The 20882-nt window shown below is 39.8% G+C and overlaps 2 protein-coding genes, 2 long non-coding RNA genes and 1 other non-coding gene across 6 annotated transcripts in view; 2 read left to right on the forward strand and 3 right to left on the reverse strand.

The window, feature by feature from the left end:
* SGK3 (serum/glucocorticoid regulated kinase family member 3) overlaps positions 1 to 2096 on the forward strand; it is a 55834-nt gene extending 53738 nt beyond the window's left edge. For both annotated transcript variants that reach the window (XM_066563634.1, XM_066563642.1), the window contains exon 17: positions 439 to 2096. In XM_066563634.1, coding sequence (XP_066419731.1) covers positions 439 to 609 — 171 coding nt within the window. In that variant the 3' untranslated portion in view covers positions 610 to 2096. The remainder of the gene's footprint in view (positions 1 to 438) is intronic.
* A 2480-nt stretch (positions 2097 to 4576) lies between these two features.
* On the forward strand, positions 4577 to 15205 carry MCMDC2 (minichromosome maintenance domain containing 2). Its single transcript, XM_066563677.1, has 14 exons — positions 4577 to 5771; positions 5852 to 5982; positions 6074 to 6133; positions 6431 to 6626; positions 7596 to 7718; positions 7883 to 7990; positions 9243 to 9371; positions 9887 to 10118; positions 11764 to 11969; positions 12281 to 12447; positions 12780 to 12956; positions 13693 to 13835; positions 14390 to 14499; positions 14952 to 15205. The coding sequence occupies exons 1-14, from the start codon at positions 5672 to 5674 to the stop codon at positions 15116 to 15118; spliced, it is 2049 nt and encodes a 682-aa protein (XP_066419774.1). The 5' UTR covers positions 4577 to 5671; the 3' UTR covers positions 15119 to 15205.
* LOC136565212 (uncharacterized) lies at positions 5564 to 9389 on the reverse strand. The gene is made up of 2 exons (XR_010784821.1): positions 7280 to 9389; positions 5564 to 5678 (listed from the first exon to the last, which is right to left on the reverse strand). It is a non-coding gene; the product is annotated as an uncharacterized lncRNA (long non-coding RNA).
* On the reverse strand, positions 9842 to 19556 carry LOC136565206 (uncharacterized). The gene is made up of 5 exons (XR_010784820.1): positions 19442 to 19556; positions 17842 to 17952; positions 16939 to 17031; positions 11814 to 16523; positions 9842 to 10038 (listed from the first exon to the last, which is right to left on the reverse strand). It is a non-coding gene; the product is annotated as an uncharacterized lncRNA (long non-coding RNA).
* Positions 16594 to 16672, reverse strand: LOC136567566 (small nucleolar RNA SNORD87). The gene has a single exon (XR_010785132.1). It is a non-coding gene; the product is annotated as a small nucleolar RNA SNORD87 (small nucleolar RNA).
* Positions 19557 to 20882: the final 1326 nt, after the last annotated feature.

A 20882-nucleotide genomic window follows, 5' to 3' on the forward strand; every position in this document is an offset into this window, starting at 1 on the left:
TGATGGTGGTAACGTTTGCATCTCAGATCACACATCACAGAATACTCTGAGTTGAAAGGGACCCACAAGGATCATCAAGTCCAGCTTTTAAGTGAATGCCCCATATGGGGACTGAACCCATAAATTTGGTGCTCCTAGCACCATGCTCTAACCAACTGAGCTAATCTCCCTAAGAGAGACTTTTTTTCATATTTTTTAGGTTTATTGGATCATTAAGAATATAGGGTTTGGTCAAAACTCCAATCTCAGTGAAAAAAACCCAGCATTTTAATACCTATTTTCAGAGACAGAGTGATGTGCTTCCTTAAATTTATTTACTTAAATAGAATATAACAACAAAATAGATAGCTTTGAGAGTTAAATTTGGAATCTCAAGGACAAGCACAAGTTTAAAACACTGTATTAATTTGATAACTGACAGATCCTTCTATTCTCTAGGTTGGACCAGATGATATTGGGAATTTTGATGCAGTGTTCACAGAAGAAATGGTCCCATACTCAGTTTGTGTTTCTTCTGACTACAACATTGTTAATGCCAGTGTCCTGGAGGCAGATGATGCATTTGTTGGATTTTCTTACGCACCACCTTCTGAAGATGGGTTTTCCTAGGGACTTAGAAGTGAAGAGTGGTTTGGAAGTCTTGGGTTGGACTGAAATGTTAGGGTATGGACACATTCCAAAATAGCGTAAATAGTGCCTCGTCTTGTATGTAGGTTTGAAACCTATGAACAAACTTTCTCTGCTGTATAGGAAGAATTTGGGCATTTTGGATGGCTTTTTTTGGGGTTTGAACTGTTTGTTCCTGCTGCAGAAAATATTTTTTAAAACCTTTAAAAAGCATTCTCTATGTATTTTTTAAGCAAAAACACTGACTGTTCTCCTCAATCCCTTTGAGTTTACATTCATACCTATCTAATTTGACTGGCACAAACAGCAGCAAATTTAGTAAATTTATAAATGCTTTTGTACTTATTTACAGTGACTTTGTGCTTGAATTGTAACTATGCAAATTGTCTTTTGTATATCCTGGTTTAAAAAAAGGTAAATGTTTTCCCTGTTACCAGTTTGGAATATGTGTTAATTTACCTGTCAGCACTTAAATGATACATGTTAAGGACCAAGATTCTTAAAGAACTTCTGCAGAATGAAAACTTGGTCACATAAAACTGGATTGTTACTCTTGTACTTGCTGAAGTATCCACTGACTCAACTGGATTATCTGAGGTATGGGGGATTACTCAAAGCAAGGACAGAAAAAATTAACTGGATTGATTTGATAACATTACTTATTACTTGTTCTACTTTTCTTTCTTCCCTAAGCTAAGTATGTCTATATTTCAACTACATTAAAAATATTTTTGGTTAAAGCTCTGCTTCTCCAAAGATCTAATATGCAATAATCATGATTACTTTAAAAGTAAGTCAATTAGCTTTGACATTTTGGGGGTGGGTGGTGAGATGATCATATATTAGGGATTTTTCTCACAGATTGGTAGTTTAAAACACTCTTATGTTCCAAATTAATTGTATTTCAGCGCTCATAGCTACTTGTCTTTGTGTTTCAGTTTGCACCATTTTAAAATCTTCACTTGATATTGGGGGAAAAATGTAAATTACACTGATAATTTAAAAAATGTGAAAAGCTATTGTATTTCTCATAACATACACATGTATGGACAAACATAATTCTGAACAATTTCTGTTTAAGGAAATTTTTTTTAATGCAAAAATTGACTGCAGTTACAGTGTATAAAAGGCATATAATGGTAGTAGTTTTATTATATATATTACTTGTAAATAACAACTTATTTTTGTCTGTTACTCCAAAAATGTTCAGCGTTTTTTGTTCACAAACAGATTCAGTTAAATGCCTTGATTTGAGAGAAGTCTAGTTAGGTACTGATGCATCATAATGATACATAAATTGAATGAATATTACATAAATTTCAGTATCTAAGTCACCTTGGTTTTGGCAAAAGAAGCAGCTAAAATAAATATACTGTGTCCAGATCTGATAAGAATTGTGAACCTAGGGGGAGAGAGTGTATCAAATCATAAGTCTTTTGAAATAAATGTTTTGTCAATATATTAGAAAAGTGGAAAGTAAAACAGGATTCATTGCTTATCTCCTAGAGCACAGTCTCCTGCATAGTGGTTAAGTGATGCTTAGCAGTTGCTACATGAGGTTTTGGAAGGAGTGATTGGGTAAAAAGTAAGAATTGACATTGGCAGGGGTGGAAGGAAGGAACTGTATCATTTGTGGGAGTAGAATGGTGGTTTGGGACTTATTTTCCATAGTTCTCTTCTGCAAGGGTTGAAAAAAGCTGTTCAGGACAACGGACAACTATGTGATTAGTTTCTTTGGCATTAATATAATTTGGAAGTACAAGCCCTGGGGTTTTTGGTTGGGGGTGGGGGGAGGCAGTTGTCAGTTGTTTTGGTTTTTGGGTTTTTTGAGTTTTTGTGTATTGGTTTGTTTGGTTGGTTAGGTGATTTTTTTGTTTGGTTTTTGTGTTTTGGTTTTGTTTTTTTTTTTAACATGGCTTGCTAATGGACTGGGAAACAAATAGGTAGTATGAAAGGAAGTATCCATTCTCGTTCTGAATTTTTAGTCTGTATGCTCCTGAAATTATTGTGTAATTATATGGCTACTGTAACTACCTTCTCTTTGTGGCAAGGAGGTACAGTGCTGTAGAGGGATGGGAAGGAGGGTAAATACTTCAGAAATTGTTGTGGGAACTAGCACCCTTTTTAATTTTTGCCTTGAATTCTAAGATGTTCATACCTAGCTGCCTGACTGGATGAAGGGTTTTGTTGTTGTTTGGGTTTTGTTGTTTTGTTTTTTTTTTTGTCAGAATACAGCAGTTCTTAAAAAATAGTGTGGCAGTTGAAGTTATTTTTGGAAGAGCAGCTTAAAAATTGCTTATTAAGCTTTTTCCTTCGGCGGAGTCTGCCTTTTTGGCAAAGTGTGAATGAAGTACTTAAGTTCTTTGAACTAAAGGTTAACAGACTGTTTAACATCAGGCAATAAAGCCTCACGGTATTTCGGTACCCCAGTGCTCTTGTTCCACATCTCTGTGCATCCCATGAGGATGGTTTCCAAGTAATTCCTGTGTTTGGAGTGTTGTAGCTGCCTCACCCGAGGCTGAGCTCTGACAAGTGACACCCAAAACAGGTGGTAAAGCCTAGAGAGGAGAGTGGACCTGCACAGGAACCACCTGTGCTACTCCTTTCCTGGTTTGGTAATAGAGGGAGGCAAAATTTGGGCTTTTCGGCTTTTGTTCTGCCTTCTGGAGCAGAAGGGGGTTGATTGTTGCTCCCCTTGTAGAGATGGAGCCAAAGCACTCCATGAGAAGCAGGCCTTTCTCTGTGCTGCTGCTGTGGTCTCCGATCTTTCGGCCTGAGGGGGGAACGAGAGACCGTAGGAAAGATGGACTGACTGAAAACCACGATGGTTGTAAAAATGTGAACTCAAATACGACACAAATAAGAGTTCAGAGGTGCTCTCCCGGAGAGCTAAGTTTGGGAGTGCCTGCCATGCTCAAGGCAATAATTAAATATGCAATGAGATAAAATGGTTCTGTAAGTAGGTTGCCGCAGTGCTTTGCACGCTGACAGAGCCATGGCCCGTGCCCAGTGCCCTGCCCGAGGGTGAAGGCAGGAGCTGTGTGGGGCCGAGGCGTCAGTCCCGGCGGTGGGTGTGGGATGGGCTGGGAATTGCCTTCCCTGAGGGCTCGCACTGAACACGGGCGCTGCCCCTGCCAGGCCGAGCCCTGCGGGTCGTGGCCCTCCCCGCGCCGCCGGCTGAGGGGGAGGCGCCGGGAGCGCCGTCCCGCCGCTGCCGTGCCCTCGCCGCCGAGCCCTCGCTGCCGGGCCCTCGCTGCCGGGCCCTCGCCGCCGAGCTCTCGCTGCCGGGCCCTCGCCGCCGGGCCCTCGCCGCCGGGCCCTCGCCGCCGGGCCCTCGCCGCCGGGCCCTCGCCGCCGGGCCCTCGCTGCCAGGCCCCCGCTGCCGCTCCGTGCAGGGCAGCCTTGCCTCTGCGGCGGGCACAAGGAGCGGCGTCGCGGCCCCGCGGGGCTGAGGGCAGCCTGGGCCCCGCAGTGCCCGCTGCTGCCGACCCGGCAGCGCCAGGGGAGGACGGGGCTCAGGAAGCCTGGTGCACAGCTGGTGGGGAGGTCTGTGAAGCAGAGGTGCCGGTGGCATGGAGTGAAGCGAGGCAGGAGTTGCTGATGTGCCGAGTCACACCTGGAGTGGGGTTAGCTGGCTGTGGGGACACTGGTGAACGCCATCACCCTGGTCAGGCTTTATTTTCCGAAGCTTAGGTGCTGGCTCCTCAGTGCACAATGAGCGGGGCCATAGCTCAGTCCTTCCTATCATATGTGGTGTCCTGCGTGTCCAGTCTGGGTAACACAGGATCCAGGGAGATACAGTGGATCTATGTGTGTACATTTCTTTAAGCCCTTCTTGCTGAATATTCAAGGGATGGAGTAATAATCGTGCAGGAGTAATCCCAAAGATTACTCTTTGGAGTAATCTTGCGGGGGGGGGGGGGGGGGGGGGGGGGCTGGAAATCCCTATCATAAATTGTCTTTTACCTTGTGCCTTTGTTACTTCAGGCATTAAACACGTTTCAGCCCACAGTGTACAGGTCTCAGGCCACAGGGTTTATGCTGCTGCCACACTGCATTTGTGCTGGAATCCAGTTACTCCTTTTGGATGTTCATCTGTTTGTTCTCCCAAAGTAATTTCTGTGAACTCCTACAAGGAATCTCTCATATGCTGTGAGCTTTGATCCCTCATCAGCTCAGTAATTCCATGTCCTATCCTTAACCAGGTAGCTAAGTCTTATTTTTGAAGATTTGAGTGTTGTTTCATATTGGTCATCTACAGAGAGAACTAAGGACATTTTGCAGAAGAAAATATGAAAGACATTGAAACAGATGCATATATACAAAATAGCGTATTTTGGCCTTAGTAATTTTCCTTCTAAATTCTGCAAAGTAGTGCTTCATGGTACAAGACTCTACTCTTAAAAAAAAATAGAAAGAGATGTGGGTAATACATCTCTTGATGAAAAACCTCACTGGTTAGCTTCCAAACCAAAACTGTACTTGTAAAAGCTTTGCCAGTGGGAATCAGAATTGAACATCTGTGTACATGCATGGAAGTAAGTGCAAGATCAGCACCTTAAGTAGGTGCTACAGGAGATCACAGCAGGGTAGGAAAGTCAGATTTTAAGAAAAGGGATGTTGCCCAGTTTCACACTTTTAACAGCTATGACAGACTTCTCAAATAAGGGAGATACAATTTTAAGTCTTACTTCTCATAGACTGATTGTAAAATCTACAGGGGAGGTTAAATTAAACAGAGACTTTAATTTCATGGGTTACGGAATTAGGAGAGTGAAATAATTCACCAAGGAAATGAAAATACTAGAGCATTCTTCAGAAATTTACTCTAGAAATAGAGTATGTGTCAGTCATTGGAAAGAGCTTTGAACTGAATTTTAAAAATCCTTCAAGAATTGCCTAGCTTCAAAAAGAGACTATTTTAATTTTGTGTGGCTTTGTTAGTATGTACCTTTATTATTACTGTTACAGCATGGCCAGTGCTACCATCATTTCTTCATGGTTTATTCCCACAGCTGGATAAAGTGTACAAGCATCTTGGAAGATGGATCCTGAAATACAGAAAATGAGGGAAGTTGTCCTTGTCTACCTTGACAGAAGTGGTGGCCTTCAGAAATTTGTACATGATTGCAAAAAATATAATGGTATTACTCAATACATAGTCTGTTGAATTGATACATAATGTTAACAAATCATTATTTTTAAAAACTTTTTGCTCTTACAGACTCAAAACAAAGTTATGCTGTTTATCGTTTCATTATTTCAATTAATCCTTCTGACATTGCTGAATTGGATGCAACTCTTGGAAACTATATTCTTCATAATCCCCTACAAGCTGCACAGATTTTTCAGTCAGTAAGTTTATAACAGATGAATAGGCAAAAGTGCATCCTCTAAATTTTAACAAGATTTTCCTTTCTTAAATGAAGTTATTTTTCCATCACAGGTATGCTTTGTAGCTATTAAGACACTATCATTAATTGAACAATTGCAGACAGAAGCCCAGGTGAGTCTCCATTGGTTTTCTCCATTTAGATCTTGAATCTTCTAAGTATAGTGAAATATTAGCAAATATTATTGTGTTAAGTTTTCATTTTCCCTTTGGTTGCAGTATTATTTAAATTATTAATAATTAAAAATAGCTGGAAGTCTCACCCTACCACATTGCAATTGTGAGATGAATTAATATGAAACCTAGTTATTTTTAACAGTTATGTATCACATTGTGTGTTTGTCCATAAAAAGTAAAGCAGTTTTAAATAAAAATATGTTTTTATGTCAATGCTATTGTGTCTCTTGCTAGATCAGTATATTGCTGAAACCAACCCATTTGCCACCTTTACCGAGTTATGTTCTGAGTCTTTCTGCATATCCCTTTAATTACACATCTCAAAGATTTTATATGTCTGAAGGGATAGTGATTGCAATGGGAACTGTAACAAAATACACACAAGGAGCAAGATTTCTTTGTACTGAGGAAACCTGTCCATTCTCTGAAGGTAGTAAAAAATATAAAAATTATTCTGAACTATTTCAAAAGCTTTTAAATAAATTTGGTAATAAGACATTAAACCTAGCCTAACAAAGGTATTTTCTTATATAGTTTTGTTGCATATGCATACATTTTTGCAATGAACACAGCAGGACTTTTGTTAATTGAAAGGAGTGGACTTGCTCAGCATTATTAAATGTTTTGGAAGAACAGCTATGCCAGCAATCCCTTTTCCTAATGCTGAAGATAGTTTATAGAAGAAAACATAAGTCACCCATATAACTTGAACATATTTAATATCTTAAATAACTTAATACCTGAATAACAATAAAATATCTCAAAAGTAAATAAGCTAAACTATTAACATACCTTTTTCTTGGAAACTGTTTGTCTATAAAAAAACACCACAGGACAATATGTTTTAGGTGGCTGGCAAAAGCTTCTAGCATAGAACAAGTGGTGCTTTGATGAGTAGTTGACCTCTGTGGAACTACTGCTTTGGGTAGTGTTACTGAACTGCTTGCCCCATTGCAGAGAGACTTTAAGGCTGTTTTTTGCTTCTTCTGTAAGAGAGTCCATACAGTTATAAAAGAGATGCAAAATCCCAGAGTTTGGAGACTGCAGATGAAGTCACACAGACATCTTTATGAGGACACGTACCTCTAATAGTGACTGTCCATATCCCATGCCATTCCCACGGCAGGCAGAAGCCGCAGTGGCTCACTCCTCAAGAGAGCCCGGCCAAGCCGTTCATCTTGGGAACGTGCAGTGGGAAACTGCCATCTCGTGGCCAAACACAATGAATCACATGGATTATTTTAGTGCCATATGTAAGGGAGGCTCATCTGAAGAAACACATAATAAATTTAGAATTTCACTGTCCAGTATTTTAATTGCTTCTGTTCTCCATGGGAAATTTAAAACTAGAACTCTGTCTTCCTTTTAAATGGTTGGTAAATTATTATCTTTTTTTTAGGGTTTAGGTGCATCAGAGTGCATTGCCCTGGAGCTACAGAGTCTGCTACAGTGAGGACAGATTTTGTGTGTAGCTTGTGTTCTTCACCACTGCAGGAAGACATGAAATTTAGAGTACTTGGTGGTAGGATCTATGTAACCTTACTTTTAGATCTGGTAGTTTCCCACTTCTGTTATACAATAAGCAAACAAAATATTTAAGTGGAAAAAGCCCACTTAAAATACACCAGTCTTTTAAAAATATGTTTTCAAGAGAATTAACCTTTTTCTTTGCCTTTGTTTTGAAAGATAAACAAATAGTTGAAATGATTGATGCTAAAATTCTGAATGCTTTGAAAGGATATTCCATTGATAAATCACATTTTAGGATTCAGGCATTTACATTGTTCTTGAGAGGTAAGCTGAACTTTGGAGTTCTGTCAAAAATGTTTTAGAATTGATCTATAAGAATCCCTTGCAATTGTAGTTTTGGGGGTTTTTTGCTAAAATGGTGAAAGTCATTATTTATATTGCAGTTCTTTCTGTACTCCCCCCTCTAATTTTATAAAAAGTAGCTAGGTGACAAAGCAGTATGCACAGGTGATTGCAGAGTGTACATAGCAAAATTCTTGTGTCACTTTTACACCTCCGTTTAATTAAAATCCCCTGGCCAGCTCGGCAGTGTTATTATAAGTTGCTTGTTTTTTCCTCCTTTCTACTTCCTTTGGTCATGCTGTTCTGTATTAACTTCATGCATATTTAACATCCTTACTCAATCTAGCTGTTTTCCATATTCCAGCAGGATTTTTGGTTTCTACTACCACTACCATCCACCACGAACATTAAGTGATTTCTAATGTTAATATCCAACTAAAATCACAACTCAGCAACCTACTTCCATTAATTCTTAAAAATACCCCAAACAAACACAGAAACAAGCAACAAAAAATCCTCATCCATTCCAATAGTCTAGGGAATTATATGGTTCATTTATTGAAAACTACATAGAAAAAACTAGTAGTACTAAAATTATAATAAAAATTTATAGAACAATCTATGGTTAAGATACTGAGAGTTGCGTGCAGTAAATTTCTGCTAGCTATAGTGCTCTGTGTGGTTACTGTGTTTCTCAGGCTGAGATTGAGATCTGGTTGGATCTAATTCTCATTTTCAAAAAATAAATGGGATTTGGTTTCCTAAGGTGCACAAGAATATAAAGGTTCACAAAGCTATTTGTGGGTCTTTTTCAAATCTGTGTAATTTGTATCTCCTTTTTATTGTGTTGGGTTTTTTTTCTGACATTTTATAGAACAGTGACTGATAGTGGTAATGCCAAAAACTTCAGAGTAGGAAATATACTTGCAAAAAACTATTCATTTTCTTTTCAATGCACGACTAAATGCATTGTCCATTTTCTTTATCATGAAATCTATTTTCCCTAACCTGGTGTGCCTTCCTTATCTTTTGCACTAAATAATTAAAATTGTATGTTTCATTTTATTCTAGTCCATTATCAATCTGGCCTCCAGCTGTTTTGTGCCATAGTTAAATCATAAAATCAAACATTCAGAATGTGTAGAAGTTTTCTGACCATGTCTTTAAAACTGTTTCTATGTGCTAACATATCTGTAGCTTTGCCCCCCTGCACTTAGTTTTTTATTATTTGCAGATGAACTGGCCAATAAAATGACAATAGGAAACCACTACAGAATTATAGGAATTCCAGCTTGTGTACAAAATGGCTTACAAATGACTGCATGTATAGAAGTCAATAGTGTACAGCTCTATAAACCAAATGGTAAGAAAGTTCCATTAAAAATCGACTTAAACCCTGGAAAATCTCCTAGAAAAAAATCTTAATAATTGGTACAGTTTTTTATTATCTAGAGGTCCAGTGTTCAAAACTACTCAGGGACTTTCCTCTTACAGCCTGAAATCTGTACTTGCTGTTATTTGAGAATATCTGCTTTTGCCTGATTTCCATGCATTGAGAAACTCCCTAATTATGTAGTAGTTCTTCAACTTCTCTTTCCATCTTCTATCCATTAGAAAGTACTTTGTAATCATATAAAATGAACCTGATATTTCAGTTTGTTTTTCCTTTCTTATTGCATCAATTCTAACAGATCATGTCTGCCACCTTTTTAGAAGTAAAATTAAGTGTCAGATGCTTACATTCTGAATTTATGCTTAATATAAAGATATATTTGTTCTTGGTAAGTTTTTGTATCAAGACTCCAATGGTGATTTGTACTCACTTACCTGCATAGGTCTCCTTAATGTGTTTGTTCACCTGTACTTTGTTTCCATTAGGTCCTTCTTTTGTCAGTGACAATTTTAAGTATCTGCTCTCACTGACTTCAAGTTCATGCTGGAGGTTTACTGCTGTCCTGGCCAACATCTTCGCTTCTCAAGTTGTTCCACCAGGCACTTACAATACTCTTAAACTTGCAATATTGCTGAGTCTAGTACAGACATGTGAAAAAGAAAATTCAGATTATCTGGATCTCTTGATTATGACAAGTGACCCACTAGTACTTGACAGGTAAAGAGATTCCTTTTTTCCCACAGAAATTAGAACTTAAAATCTAGTCTTTTTAAAGATAATAGGATTGACATGAAAAGCTACAGACTTTATTTTAAAAGAATATACAAGGCTCCAACTTAGTTAAATACTCAATTTTTATCCCTTGGACATTTTTCTTTCACATGGTAACTCTAGATCAGAACTTCATTAATTATAAAACTTTTGAAAACTCTCATAAGATTATGATAAAAATTTAACACTAACTAGCACTGTTTTGCAGAGTTCAGATAAAAGCTCATTCCTCTAAAATCAAAACTGAAGGCTGTCCCAGAAGCTGGTAACAAAAACAAAGGGCTCAACTTTTCAAACCTTGTGACAATGTAAGCTCTCTCATCACTGATTCCCAGCTACTGGCCTTTGAATAAATAACCAGTGTATAAACAGATACTTAGGTTTTTATCTCTTTTTCATAAAAACCATTCAAGTAAGGTATCAGAACTCACATGCATCTTTACACATAATCATAAATCTGCTTGTTGTTGCCTTTAAGTATTTTTCACTGTGCATTTTATCTATTTACCTATTCATGCAACAATAAACTGTTAACACAATTTTACATACACGGCAGAAAAGTACATTATGCTCAGATTTACATTAATTTAAGCAAAATCACTTTCTCCTGTCATAACTCAAGATCTCTGAAAGGGGCATGAATTTTATTTTCATTTGGAAGTTATTCAACCAATTCACTAATATTTTTTGTTGTGAAAAAAATCCCAAAACTTTGACCTTTTAAAAATTTAGTTGTAGGAATTAGTTCAAATTTTTAAAAACGTGAACTGCAAGATTTCTTTTTTCACAGGTTAAATTTCTTAAGACAAACAGCAGTTCTGTGTTTTAAGAATCAAAACATCTGATTAATATTAGAACAGTTGCACACTGTAAATCATGATTGATATTGTAATTTGTACTATTTTGCATTAGCACAGTGTTCATTATCAGCAGCCTGTCAAAGTAGGCATTTCCTACATATTTCCATTGCTGCAATACCCTAGTTACTACTTCTTACTTATTTTACTTAGTAATTTTCTTCCAGGTCATTATAGTGGGGCAAACCATGCTCTGACATCTTAAAATCATTAAGAAGCTTTGTTGTGGAACCAGACAGACAATTTGCAACCTCTCTGTGCCAAAGAACATAGCACAGGGGATGAAAAAGAATTTTTATACCCGATTTCTCCAAAAGAATTGGAGGGGAGTGTGTAACTCAGAAAGTCAGAGCTTACAAGTTCCAGCCTTTTCATTTTTCCCAGATGGCCAGAATTACTAATCCTGTAAAATTTTAAATCACTGGAAAAGTTTCTGTAGAATAAAAAGAGGAGTTAACAATGTGAGGTTAAATTATGAGATGTCTTTGATTTCCTAGGATTTACTTCTGCAACCCATGATTTGCCTCATGTTTAATCCATAAGAAAGTGTCTTGATGACAGTTGTTAGAAAGCAGTCTTGAACCTTTTGTATTTAAACATTTAGTTTTGATGCTGGTTTCATGTTAAGGACTTTTTGTTGTTGTTGTTTCTAAGTGAGTCTTAATACTTATCAAGTTTTTTTAGAAGTTAATAATTTAACAATTTATGACTGACAGAATTATTTAATCCTCCAGGCTTCTGAATTACAGCTTATGTCTTCTGCCCCGTGGCGTACGACACCCACCTTCCAGTGACATTTTCCCTTCTGTGTCCAAAGATAAACACGGAACTGGAAGTGCCAGTATTCAAGCCTGCAGTGCTGTGCTGGCCAAGGGTGGCATCTGTTACATAGGAGACTTAAGTTCATATAAAAAGGATAAACTTGAACTTCTACAGTCTGGTAATCTCCTACCTCCTAACAAATGAGGGGACGGAACTAAATAAAAATGCAAATTTAAGGCTAGGTTTGTTCCCCAGCTTATGGCCCTCAAATGCTGCAAAAATCTGTACACTGTTTTGAATGGGTCTGTGTAGGACACGAGGACAAAAAAGCCAAGGTCCTGTAAACTCAGATCTGCTACATTACAGACATTCATTATTCATAACAATTCAGCAAAATCATAGTCATGACTGATTTCAGATGTGTGTGGGACTAGAATTTATAGCTAAGCTAAATCCATCACATAACTGATGAATTTTGTCTTATCCTAGTGCTAGAGAGCAGAACAACAACAGTATTTATTCCTGGGAAGAAGTATGGAGAAGAGGCTGACCAACAAGTCACTGTTTCAGTTCAGACCAACTTTTGGTCTTTTGTGGATGTGGACTCTTCCTCAAAGAAACATATACAAAAGGAGAACTTTCTAATAGGACAGATGGTAAAGTACATGCCTTCTTCTGAGAGGAACTGTGCTATAGCCGTCACTGGTGTTTATTTCCACCAATAAAATAATGAAAGCATTAAAACTTGTCAGTCGTTCCCATAAAGTCACAACTTTAATAACTTTAAATCAAGTATCTTCTAAAATGAGATATCTTTTCCAAAAAAGTAGGTGTCATTCAAACAACATACAGTACAGGTAATTCATTAGATAATCTTGCAGTATAAGTGGATACAAGATATTTCAGATATAAAACACTGTGATGCTTCTACAAGTCAAAAGCCCAAAATAAATATGTAATGTTTTCTTTCTGTGGATCTTTTCCTTAGGATGTGGGTTTGATTCCAGTTAACCTTGTAGATGGCTTTGGGCTCTTGATCTACAATGAGTTTCCTTCCTGTCGCCTGTCTTCTCCTGTTGTACATCACACCTTGAAAAAAGCCATTAATCCTGAAGCCATGCTGTACAAAGTTTCACAGCAGTTCAGAACACAGGATTATGAGGAGGTAACAAATTATACACAATAATTTAGAAATGCATTATATTTGTGAATATCATACTGGGTTTGGCATCAGAAAGTTCTCTCTGCTGTCTGCTTACTTTTAATACTCACTTTCTGCCCTTTCCCCCACCATATTTCCACTAGCACTATTAGGATCATTGACAAAAACAGCTTCAGATCTTGAAAAGGGTCAGTTATAATACAGTTTGAGCGTGTTTCTGGAAAACATACTAAGTTAACATTTACATGAGAACAGATCTCCAGTATCTATTTTTGACCAAAAAGTTTACAACCACCAGTAGAAGTTAACATTGAATTCTAATTAAATTGTCAATACCTGTAGCATAACTAACAGATGATTCTCCATTGAAGTGCTCAAGGCTAGGGTGGATGGGGCTCTGAGCAACCCTGGTCTAGTGCAAAGTAAATTTGGAACGGGAGTTCCAACGGGCTATGGGAGTCCATTGGAATAAAGTTGGAATGGGATGACCTTTAAGATCCCTTCGAACCCAAACCATTCCATAATTTTGTTTACTATCAAAGATATGTCCTTATTATTATCCTTCATATTTTTCTTATTCAGTATAGCCAAATGGTGACAACTGTCTTTACTAGTAAAGCTATTTGTAGAATATATTGTCCAGCCTGTATGACTATGCCACTGGTGTATTAAAAGATGTGAAAAAAGGGCAATTCCTTATTTTCCTGGTAAATATTTAAAGTTCATGCCCTCTCTCTAGTTTATTTTGTTTGCTAGGAATCTTCATGTTGAACTGAGTTCAGAAGCAGAAAGTCTCATTCAGGGCTATTATCTTGCAAGTCGCAGAGTGAGAAGAGATTCCATTCATGGATCAACATTATCAGCCTCTGCTCTAAAAATTCTGTATGTTCTACTTTCCATTTTCAAAGAGAAATTGTGCTAATCTTCACAGGAGCTTGTTTAATAAAAAGCTACATGAGATTCATGTTTTGAAAAGCTCAAGCATAAATAATCTTACTATTTATGAATGCCATTTATTTTATATATTGACACTGCTAAAAGAAACCCAAGTTCAAACAACTTTGCCAGGCAAAATAAAACCAAAAACCCCAGCTATTTACAAAACATTTCATTATTAAAGCTATCTAGAAAACAAAAAGGGATTTAAATATGTACAGCTTTATTATGGAAGCAAAAAAAGTATTAATGGATAACGTGCCAAGTTCCACTTTTTAGCACAAGAAGTTCATGCATAGTATGTATTTTGTCAGTGGTAAGTGTAACTGCAGAGCTGAAGTATGAAAAAAACCACCCCAGTGTTAACTTTTAATTCACACAAGTGCTTGATACAGGGCAGTATTGCCCTGCATTCATGCCTGCAGGTATTTTTTGTCAATACAATGCATTCATGCCTGCAGTTATTTTTTATTTCTGACATGCTTATATTGATCTCTTAGGATTTCACTGGCTAAGGCTCATGCCAAGCTCAGTTTAAGGCAGAGAGTACTTGAGGAAGATGCAGTGATTGCCATCTTGTTACTTGAGTCATCGCTGACCCTAAAACATGGTAAATAATGCACGACAGTTCCTTAGACTTTGGTGCATCACTGTCACATCTGCAAGTCTGAACAAATTCTACATCCATTGATTGCAATAGCAGGTAATTTCAAATCAAAATCTAGAACTTCCACTGCTGAAGACTGGTACTAGAGGAGTCTGTCAGTTTGTCTCAGTGCTGTATGTAATGAGGCCACAGGCCAGCACCAAGTCTGTCCTTCATACCGGTTTATTTAAGGAATTGCTCTTCTAACACCGGCTCAGGTTAAGCTAAGGACAGACTTCCCTCCCTTGTTTTGTTTATTAAGCACTAGTCATTATTTGTTCACACACATATTTGGAAGCAAGGTTAAGAACTATGATCCAGGATTGCATTGCTACATAATTTGCATCACAGCTCTTTTTTCCCCCCAAAGTACTGGCAAATATCAAGTCTTACAGCTTAATTTTTTCTTTGCCTAGGCATATCTCCACTATGTGTGGCACCAAATCCTGTATTTCCATTTGACCTCAGTGATGAAATCTCCCTACAACAGAGAGATATTTACCTCATGCAGTGTCACCATCAGCTCCTGAAGTTTATTTCTGCCTATAGCCCAGGAATTCACATTAACACTAATGAAGAGTAAAAACTCCACTCTAAGTAAAGGTAAAGCCTGAGGCTTTGGCTTTTTTGAGAGGCTGCAATTAGAAATCCAAAATTACTAAAAATTTAGAGGACAGTTTAGTGATGTTTTAGCAAGGAATACAGCATAGCTGACAGGACTTGAATTACAAGTTTTGTCAGTTATTTAAAGGCAGGAGGGATATCCTGGAAAGCCATGGCATCAGAACACAGCCCCAACCAGAACTTCTCTTCCTGGCTACCATTCACAGCTAAGCAAGGAGTAATTTAGGATTCAGGATTTTTAATAAGAGTACAACTATAAATTAAACCACCAGTTCAGATTTTGATGTTTCATTTCAGCTACCTGAATTCTGCAGTTTCTCTTGTTGCTTCCTTTCAAATGTATCACCCAAATGGTTAAGGAGTTTTAAGAACATTAAAAATCTTCTCTTCATAGTTTAAGTCAGTCTTTACTTATTCATGGTGTATAGATTTTGAAAGGTATAAAACTATTATCATACTCCTTCATGTTGTGTGTCTTTTTTTACATTACAGCAATATGAGATTAAACAAGGATGCCAGATGCTCCTGAAACCAAAATCCAAACAAAAAAGCCCGCAAAACAAACCACAAAAGAAACCCACCAAACCACCCCAATCTGCAAAACCCAATGTTTCTACATTATTTTATATAGACTGCAGGGGATAATAGAGTGCTACAGTTAGGTAAAAGAAAATTAGACAACCTGGCAAGCAGGTAACTCAATGAGTTCAGCTCTACCTCACTGTAAAAACAAATGAAGAACATGTGGTAGGAGATGAGTTGTTTGGAGCACCCTATGGTTCCCCAGCTACGGACTTTCCTGTGTTTGATGTTCCTATAGGATATAGCACTAGGCATAATCCTCAGCAAGCCTTGCAGCTAAGAAATACACCTTAAATAAAAAAGCTGCAGTAAAATTGTTCAGACTTCTGTCAAATCTGGACAAGCTGAATAATTAAGGCTTGTGTTACTCCCACCCAGGATGCCATCCAGCAGGATCAGTGCTACTGCTCCCATCGCCTCAACAAAAAAATAAGCTACTGAAAACAGAAATCCAAGACTTTATTCATACCAACTACTAACACTGTAAACACTTATTTAGAGGGCACAAATTTTCCCACATTTTAATCTTTGCCTTATTCACTTTTGATTCATTTATTTGATACACTCAAAAATTGATACTAAGTTCTCAGACTGCCCAGAAGGCCACTTCTCTTTCCAGAGTGACACTCTACCCTGAATTTCGTTCCAAGATTATTCATTTTCAGTGAACAGCGACTCCCCGCCGTACTATGGAACCAAGCAGGATTTCTGATGAGCAGGAAGGACAATGGAAGCATTTCCAAGTGCATTAGAACTCCACATTCCAGGCTGCTGTTTTCAAACTAAGAACAATAACAATAATGAGTTCGTTTCCTGTACCCTTAATTAATCTTACACAAAGGTATTACTGTCACTGGCATTTCAGATTTAAAGATACACATCAAAAAACATTCAGATGGGTAAACGGCAAAAGTCTCATCATTATGCCAGAAAAATTACTCTTTAAGGGTAGACTGAAATAGAATTCCTTTATAAATCACTGGTTTTGAGAAGCAATATTAAGGGGTTTTCTGCAGAAACAGCACATTTTATCCTTGCTTCTCCCCAGTTTCTCCCATGAGGTCTTGAAAACTGGAAGGCTTGTAGCAGTACAAGGAAAGGATGGTAGTAGCCAACATGGCCAGTACAGGCTTTCCCTGGATAGCAGTACAGCCTGCAGGAGTTTGAGCACTGTGACAGTAAAAAAAAACAACTGACCTCCTTAAACACCCACACTTCTACTAGTGGGCAGACTCTCCTGCTGGCACAAGGCTGGAAGACAGTGGAGGTGGTCATCTGATGTCACAGAGCCTTGGGAAAAAAGATATAAAATCAGAAATGACAGGAGCAAATCAAAGTGGAAAACCCTACTGATTAGCTGGCACATCAGATATACAACACTGCTCATCACAACATTCAGTTGGGTAAACGGCAAAGGGTCATCATCACGATGCCAGCAATTTCCTGCCTATATAAGGCTGCTTTTCCCAGGTACTAAATACAAGGGAATTGGTTAAGTTTGTCTCAAGAGCTGTACTTCCACGAGCTGAAGCAGAGCCTTCATTTTAAATGCTAAGCACAGAACAGACTGAGTACAACCAAGAGAAAAACAGCTCTGTTTGGGCACAAAAATGCGGGTTCCTCTCTTACATTCAAGCCCCAGATGGCGATTATCTTTCTACAGGTAAATCTCACTACCACAGCCACCTTTCCCTGTGGAATATATTCCAAGATTGACACAGTTGAAGTGCCAGCATGGATTGTGATCTGAACATACTGTTGTTCACTTAATTCTCTCCGTGTCAGCTAACATCCATGAATTCTTCCAATCAGAAGTTTCCCCAGTTAAAAACTAGGTTCTCTGATACAAGCCTCTCCCTCTTGACTCCTTTGGGATTCTTGGATTGCACCTGCTTTGTTCTGGGGAGCAAGTCTTAGGAGATTTTATAGCTGCCATAATACCTTTTGTAAAGATTTTAACCTCTTAACCCAACATACAATCAAATTTCTCTTTTTCCCATCTGTAAGGGACTTTGCAAGCCATTAACCAGCTTCAGAACTCTTGATCTGGATTTCAGGATGCTTCCCTCAACATCTTCAAGTACAGTAAGAAATACTTACTTCTGTAGCTCCATAATTCACGTGGCATCTTTCTGCTTGCAAGGCACGGCAGAGTCCAGATTGAGGATTCCCAAAGCCAGCAACAAACTCATCTTGAGCTTCACTTTTTGCCTAAAACAATGAAAAGAAGATATTTGATTCAGAAAGCTCCACTGCTGAGCCAGCAGCAGAAAACATTAACACTTCTTCGGGAACAGTAAGCCCATGCTCTCCTTGTAATTACCTGGGACAGAGCATCAGCTGAGATCAAGGTTAAGCAGAGGCATGACCATTTTCATAAAACAAGCTCCAATGACTAATTGCAGGACAAGTACAGTGCTCCTAATGATCAGCCAGGCTGGGGAGAGGAGCACCCTGGCAGGGTACAGCCTTTAACCCCAGCTCACGTGTGACACTCTGGGGAACTCACTGATGTTTTGCCACCAGTTGAACTGAGGTCAGCACTCACACCACAGTCTGTAATGCAGGAGAACATTACCCCAGAGGCTGCTGAGACTCCTGGGACCCTGTCCCTGCCAGACCCCAGCAGTTTGGATCCGTGCCTATAACCCAAACAAGGGCATAGTCTGGGTCATCTCACAGCCCTTGCCCAATTCCCTGAAGGAAAAAAAAAGGTAATTTATCTTTTGAATTATGACAGGCATTTGCTGATGAAAACGATCTGTCAGCAAAACCAACTATCTCTGAATGTCCAAGATGTCATTCCTTTCAAGACTTGATGAGCCAAGAGACAGCTTCAAGTAGCCACCACGTGGCACACAGTAATTAGGTCCATCTGGGTCTCCCACAGCACCGGCTCTCCTGGGCATCCTGTGGCTGGAGTGTCAGCCTGAACTGCGCCACCCCAGCGCCCAGGGGAACACAGGCACAGCCACGGCAGCGTGACGATCACTCCTTGTTCAAGTGACAGCTCCGGCTGTTTAGAAAAGCACCTGAAACCATTCCTGCAGTTCCTGAGATTAGTCATTGCTGTGACCTGCCACGTCAAAAAATCCCGATTTCCCACATTAAACACCCGGGAGCATTTCTAATTCCTCGGAGAAGGGCAGAAATCACTCGACTGTTCAGACAAGCACATGTCTGGACTGCCGAGCAGGACTTGCTCCAAGGAGCACGGTGGGGGTCGGGCGGCTGAGGAAATCACACGGATCACTGCGGATCCACACGGCGGGATCACTGAACCACAGGATGTTAATGGTGTGGAACGGACCTCAGCGATGATCCAGTCCCAGCCCTTCCCTGCCACGGGCAGGGACACCGTCCACTAGACCAGACTGCTCAAGGCCCCATCCAGCCCGGCTTTACACGCCGCCATGGCTTGGGGCGCTCACAACCTTCCTGTTCCAGAGGCCTCACCACCCTCACGGTAAGGAATTTCCTCCAATACCCAACCCAAATTTCCCCTCTTTCAATTTGTACTCATCAGACTCAGCGGCCGCTCCCACGCCCGAGGACGGCGGGACGGCTCCCAAGCCACGGATCAGCACGGGCACGCCCCACGCCCGGGCATTCCCCCTTCCCAACCACCGCCTGCGGCTCCTCCGCCAAAGGGAGCCCTGCAGACACGGCCAGGCCCTGCCACATCCATCCAAGCACCCACCGAGGCACGCACGCCGAACGGAGGCGGGCAGGCGCGGGCGCTCCGGTTCCGTCCCCGTTGGGAAGGGAAAGGCCGATTCCCGCCGGGACCCCGCTAAATACGCGCGGCGCGCCGGGGCGGGGCGGGAGCGGCGCCTTCCGGCTGCGCGCGCAGAGGGACACGGGGAGAGCGCAGCGGGCGGGATTGAGATGGGAAGGGAAACGATCCGGGTCCGTAGGCGCTGCTGGAGTTCCGGCTGCGAACAGCCCGGAGGGCAGCTCCTCTGCTGTGGCCGCGGGAAATTCACCTGTGCCATCCCTCCGAGGGAACGGCGGTGATGACAATGACCGAAGTTTGCCGGGATCTTTTAACTTCCTCCATGAAGAATGCTAGCTTTTGATAGCAGCGTATAAGCATTTTACAACTGTGTTCCTAAGTACGTGCGTATTCCTAGGGTTAAATGCCAAACTCTTGTGTTTCAGTATACGAGGGTATGAATTGTTCCTAGGAAATGTAGCACTGGAACCAAACATCAGGTTTGAAGCAAGCAGGTTCAGAGGATCTGTTGCTATCCTGCTGTATAAATTTCTAGAAGATAAAAGCTCTTGCCTTGCTCAAAGGGAGCGTGTTGCCTAAGCTGGTGTCTTCTGAAAGGAAAGGCATACTTCTGATGCAGAATAATCTGTCTCAAGGGAAAAAAAATCCTCATTTGTAAATATGGGTAACTCTTCTTTGTCACGGATATATTTTATGAAAAATCCTTTTGCTAGGATCTTTTCTCCTGACAAGCTGAGAGGCCTCAGAAACCAAATGTAAACAATAACTGTCTGCCGCTGTGGAAGGCAACAGGTGCATCCTTGATTGGTCTCATGTGGTTGTTTTTAATTAATGGCCAGTCTCGGACTCTGGTCAGTCACAAGATTTTATTATCATTCCTTTCTATTCCTTTCCTTGCTAGCCTTCTGATGAAATCCTTTCTTCTATTCTTTAGTATAGTTATAATATAATTTTCTCATAATATATATCATAAAATAAATCAGCCTTCTATAACATGGAGTCAAGATTCTCGTCTCTTCCCTCGTCCTGGGACCCCTGCAAACACCACCACACTTCTTAACTGAAAAACTGCTGTTGAAATTTTGCATGTTTTTACAGGCCTATAATAATTTCATAAAATGCTGGAAAAGTCTTAGGGATACAGCTATAGTAAGTACCTACAGTGCTTGCTGCTCTGATTCTCTGGTTGCCTGCAGAGCATTGTAAATATTTAGTTGTAAATACTGCAGGGGTTGTGGAGAACTCTAGATTTTACCATACTTTTTTAACAAAAGTTGTTCTTGGTAGTGTTTTTGTTTTCCCTTTTTCCTAAATGCAATTTTAAAGTGCTCAGAAAGAAGACAACATCTCTAAATTCACAATATTATCATGTACAATGAAAAACTGATACAGGTCTTCCAGCTTG

This window comes from Molothrus aeneus, chromosome 1 (genome assembly GCF_037042795.1).
Source record: "Molothrus aeneus isolate 106 chromosome 1, BPBGC_Maene_1.0, whole genome shotgun sequence".
NCBI lineage: Eukaryota > Metazoa > Chordata > Aves > Passeriformes > Icteridae > Molothrus > Molothrus aeneus.

Coding starts and splice junctions, on each gene's coding strand:
- MCMDC2 (XM_066563677.1), top strand. CDS start 5,672: ATGGATCCTGAAATACAGAAAATGAGGGAAGTTGTCCTTGTCTACCTT. Junction 10,119..11,763: donor GACCCACTAGTACTTGACAG/GTAAAGAGATTC, acceptor TTAATCCTCCAG/GCTTCTGAATTACAGCTTAT. Junction 11,970..12,280: donor ACTTGAACTTCTACAGTCTG/GTAATCTCCTAC, acceptor GTCTTATCCTAG/TGCTAGAGAGCAGAACAACA.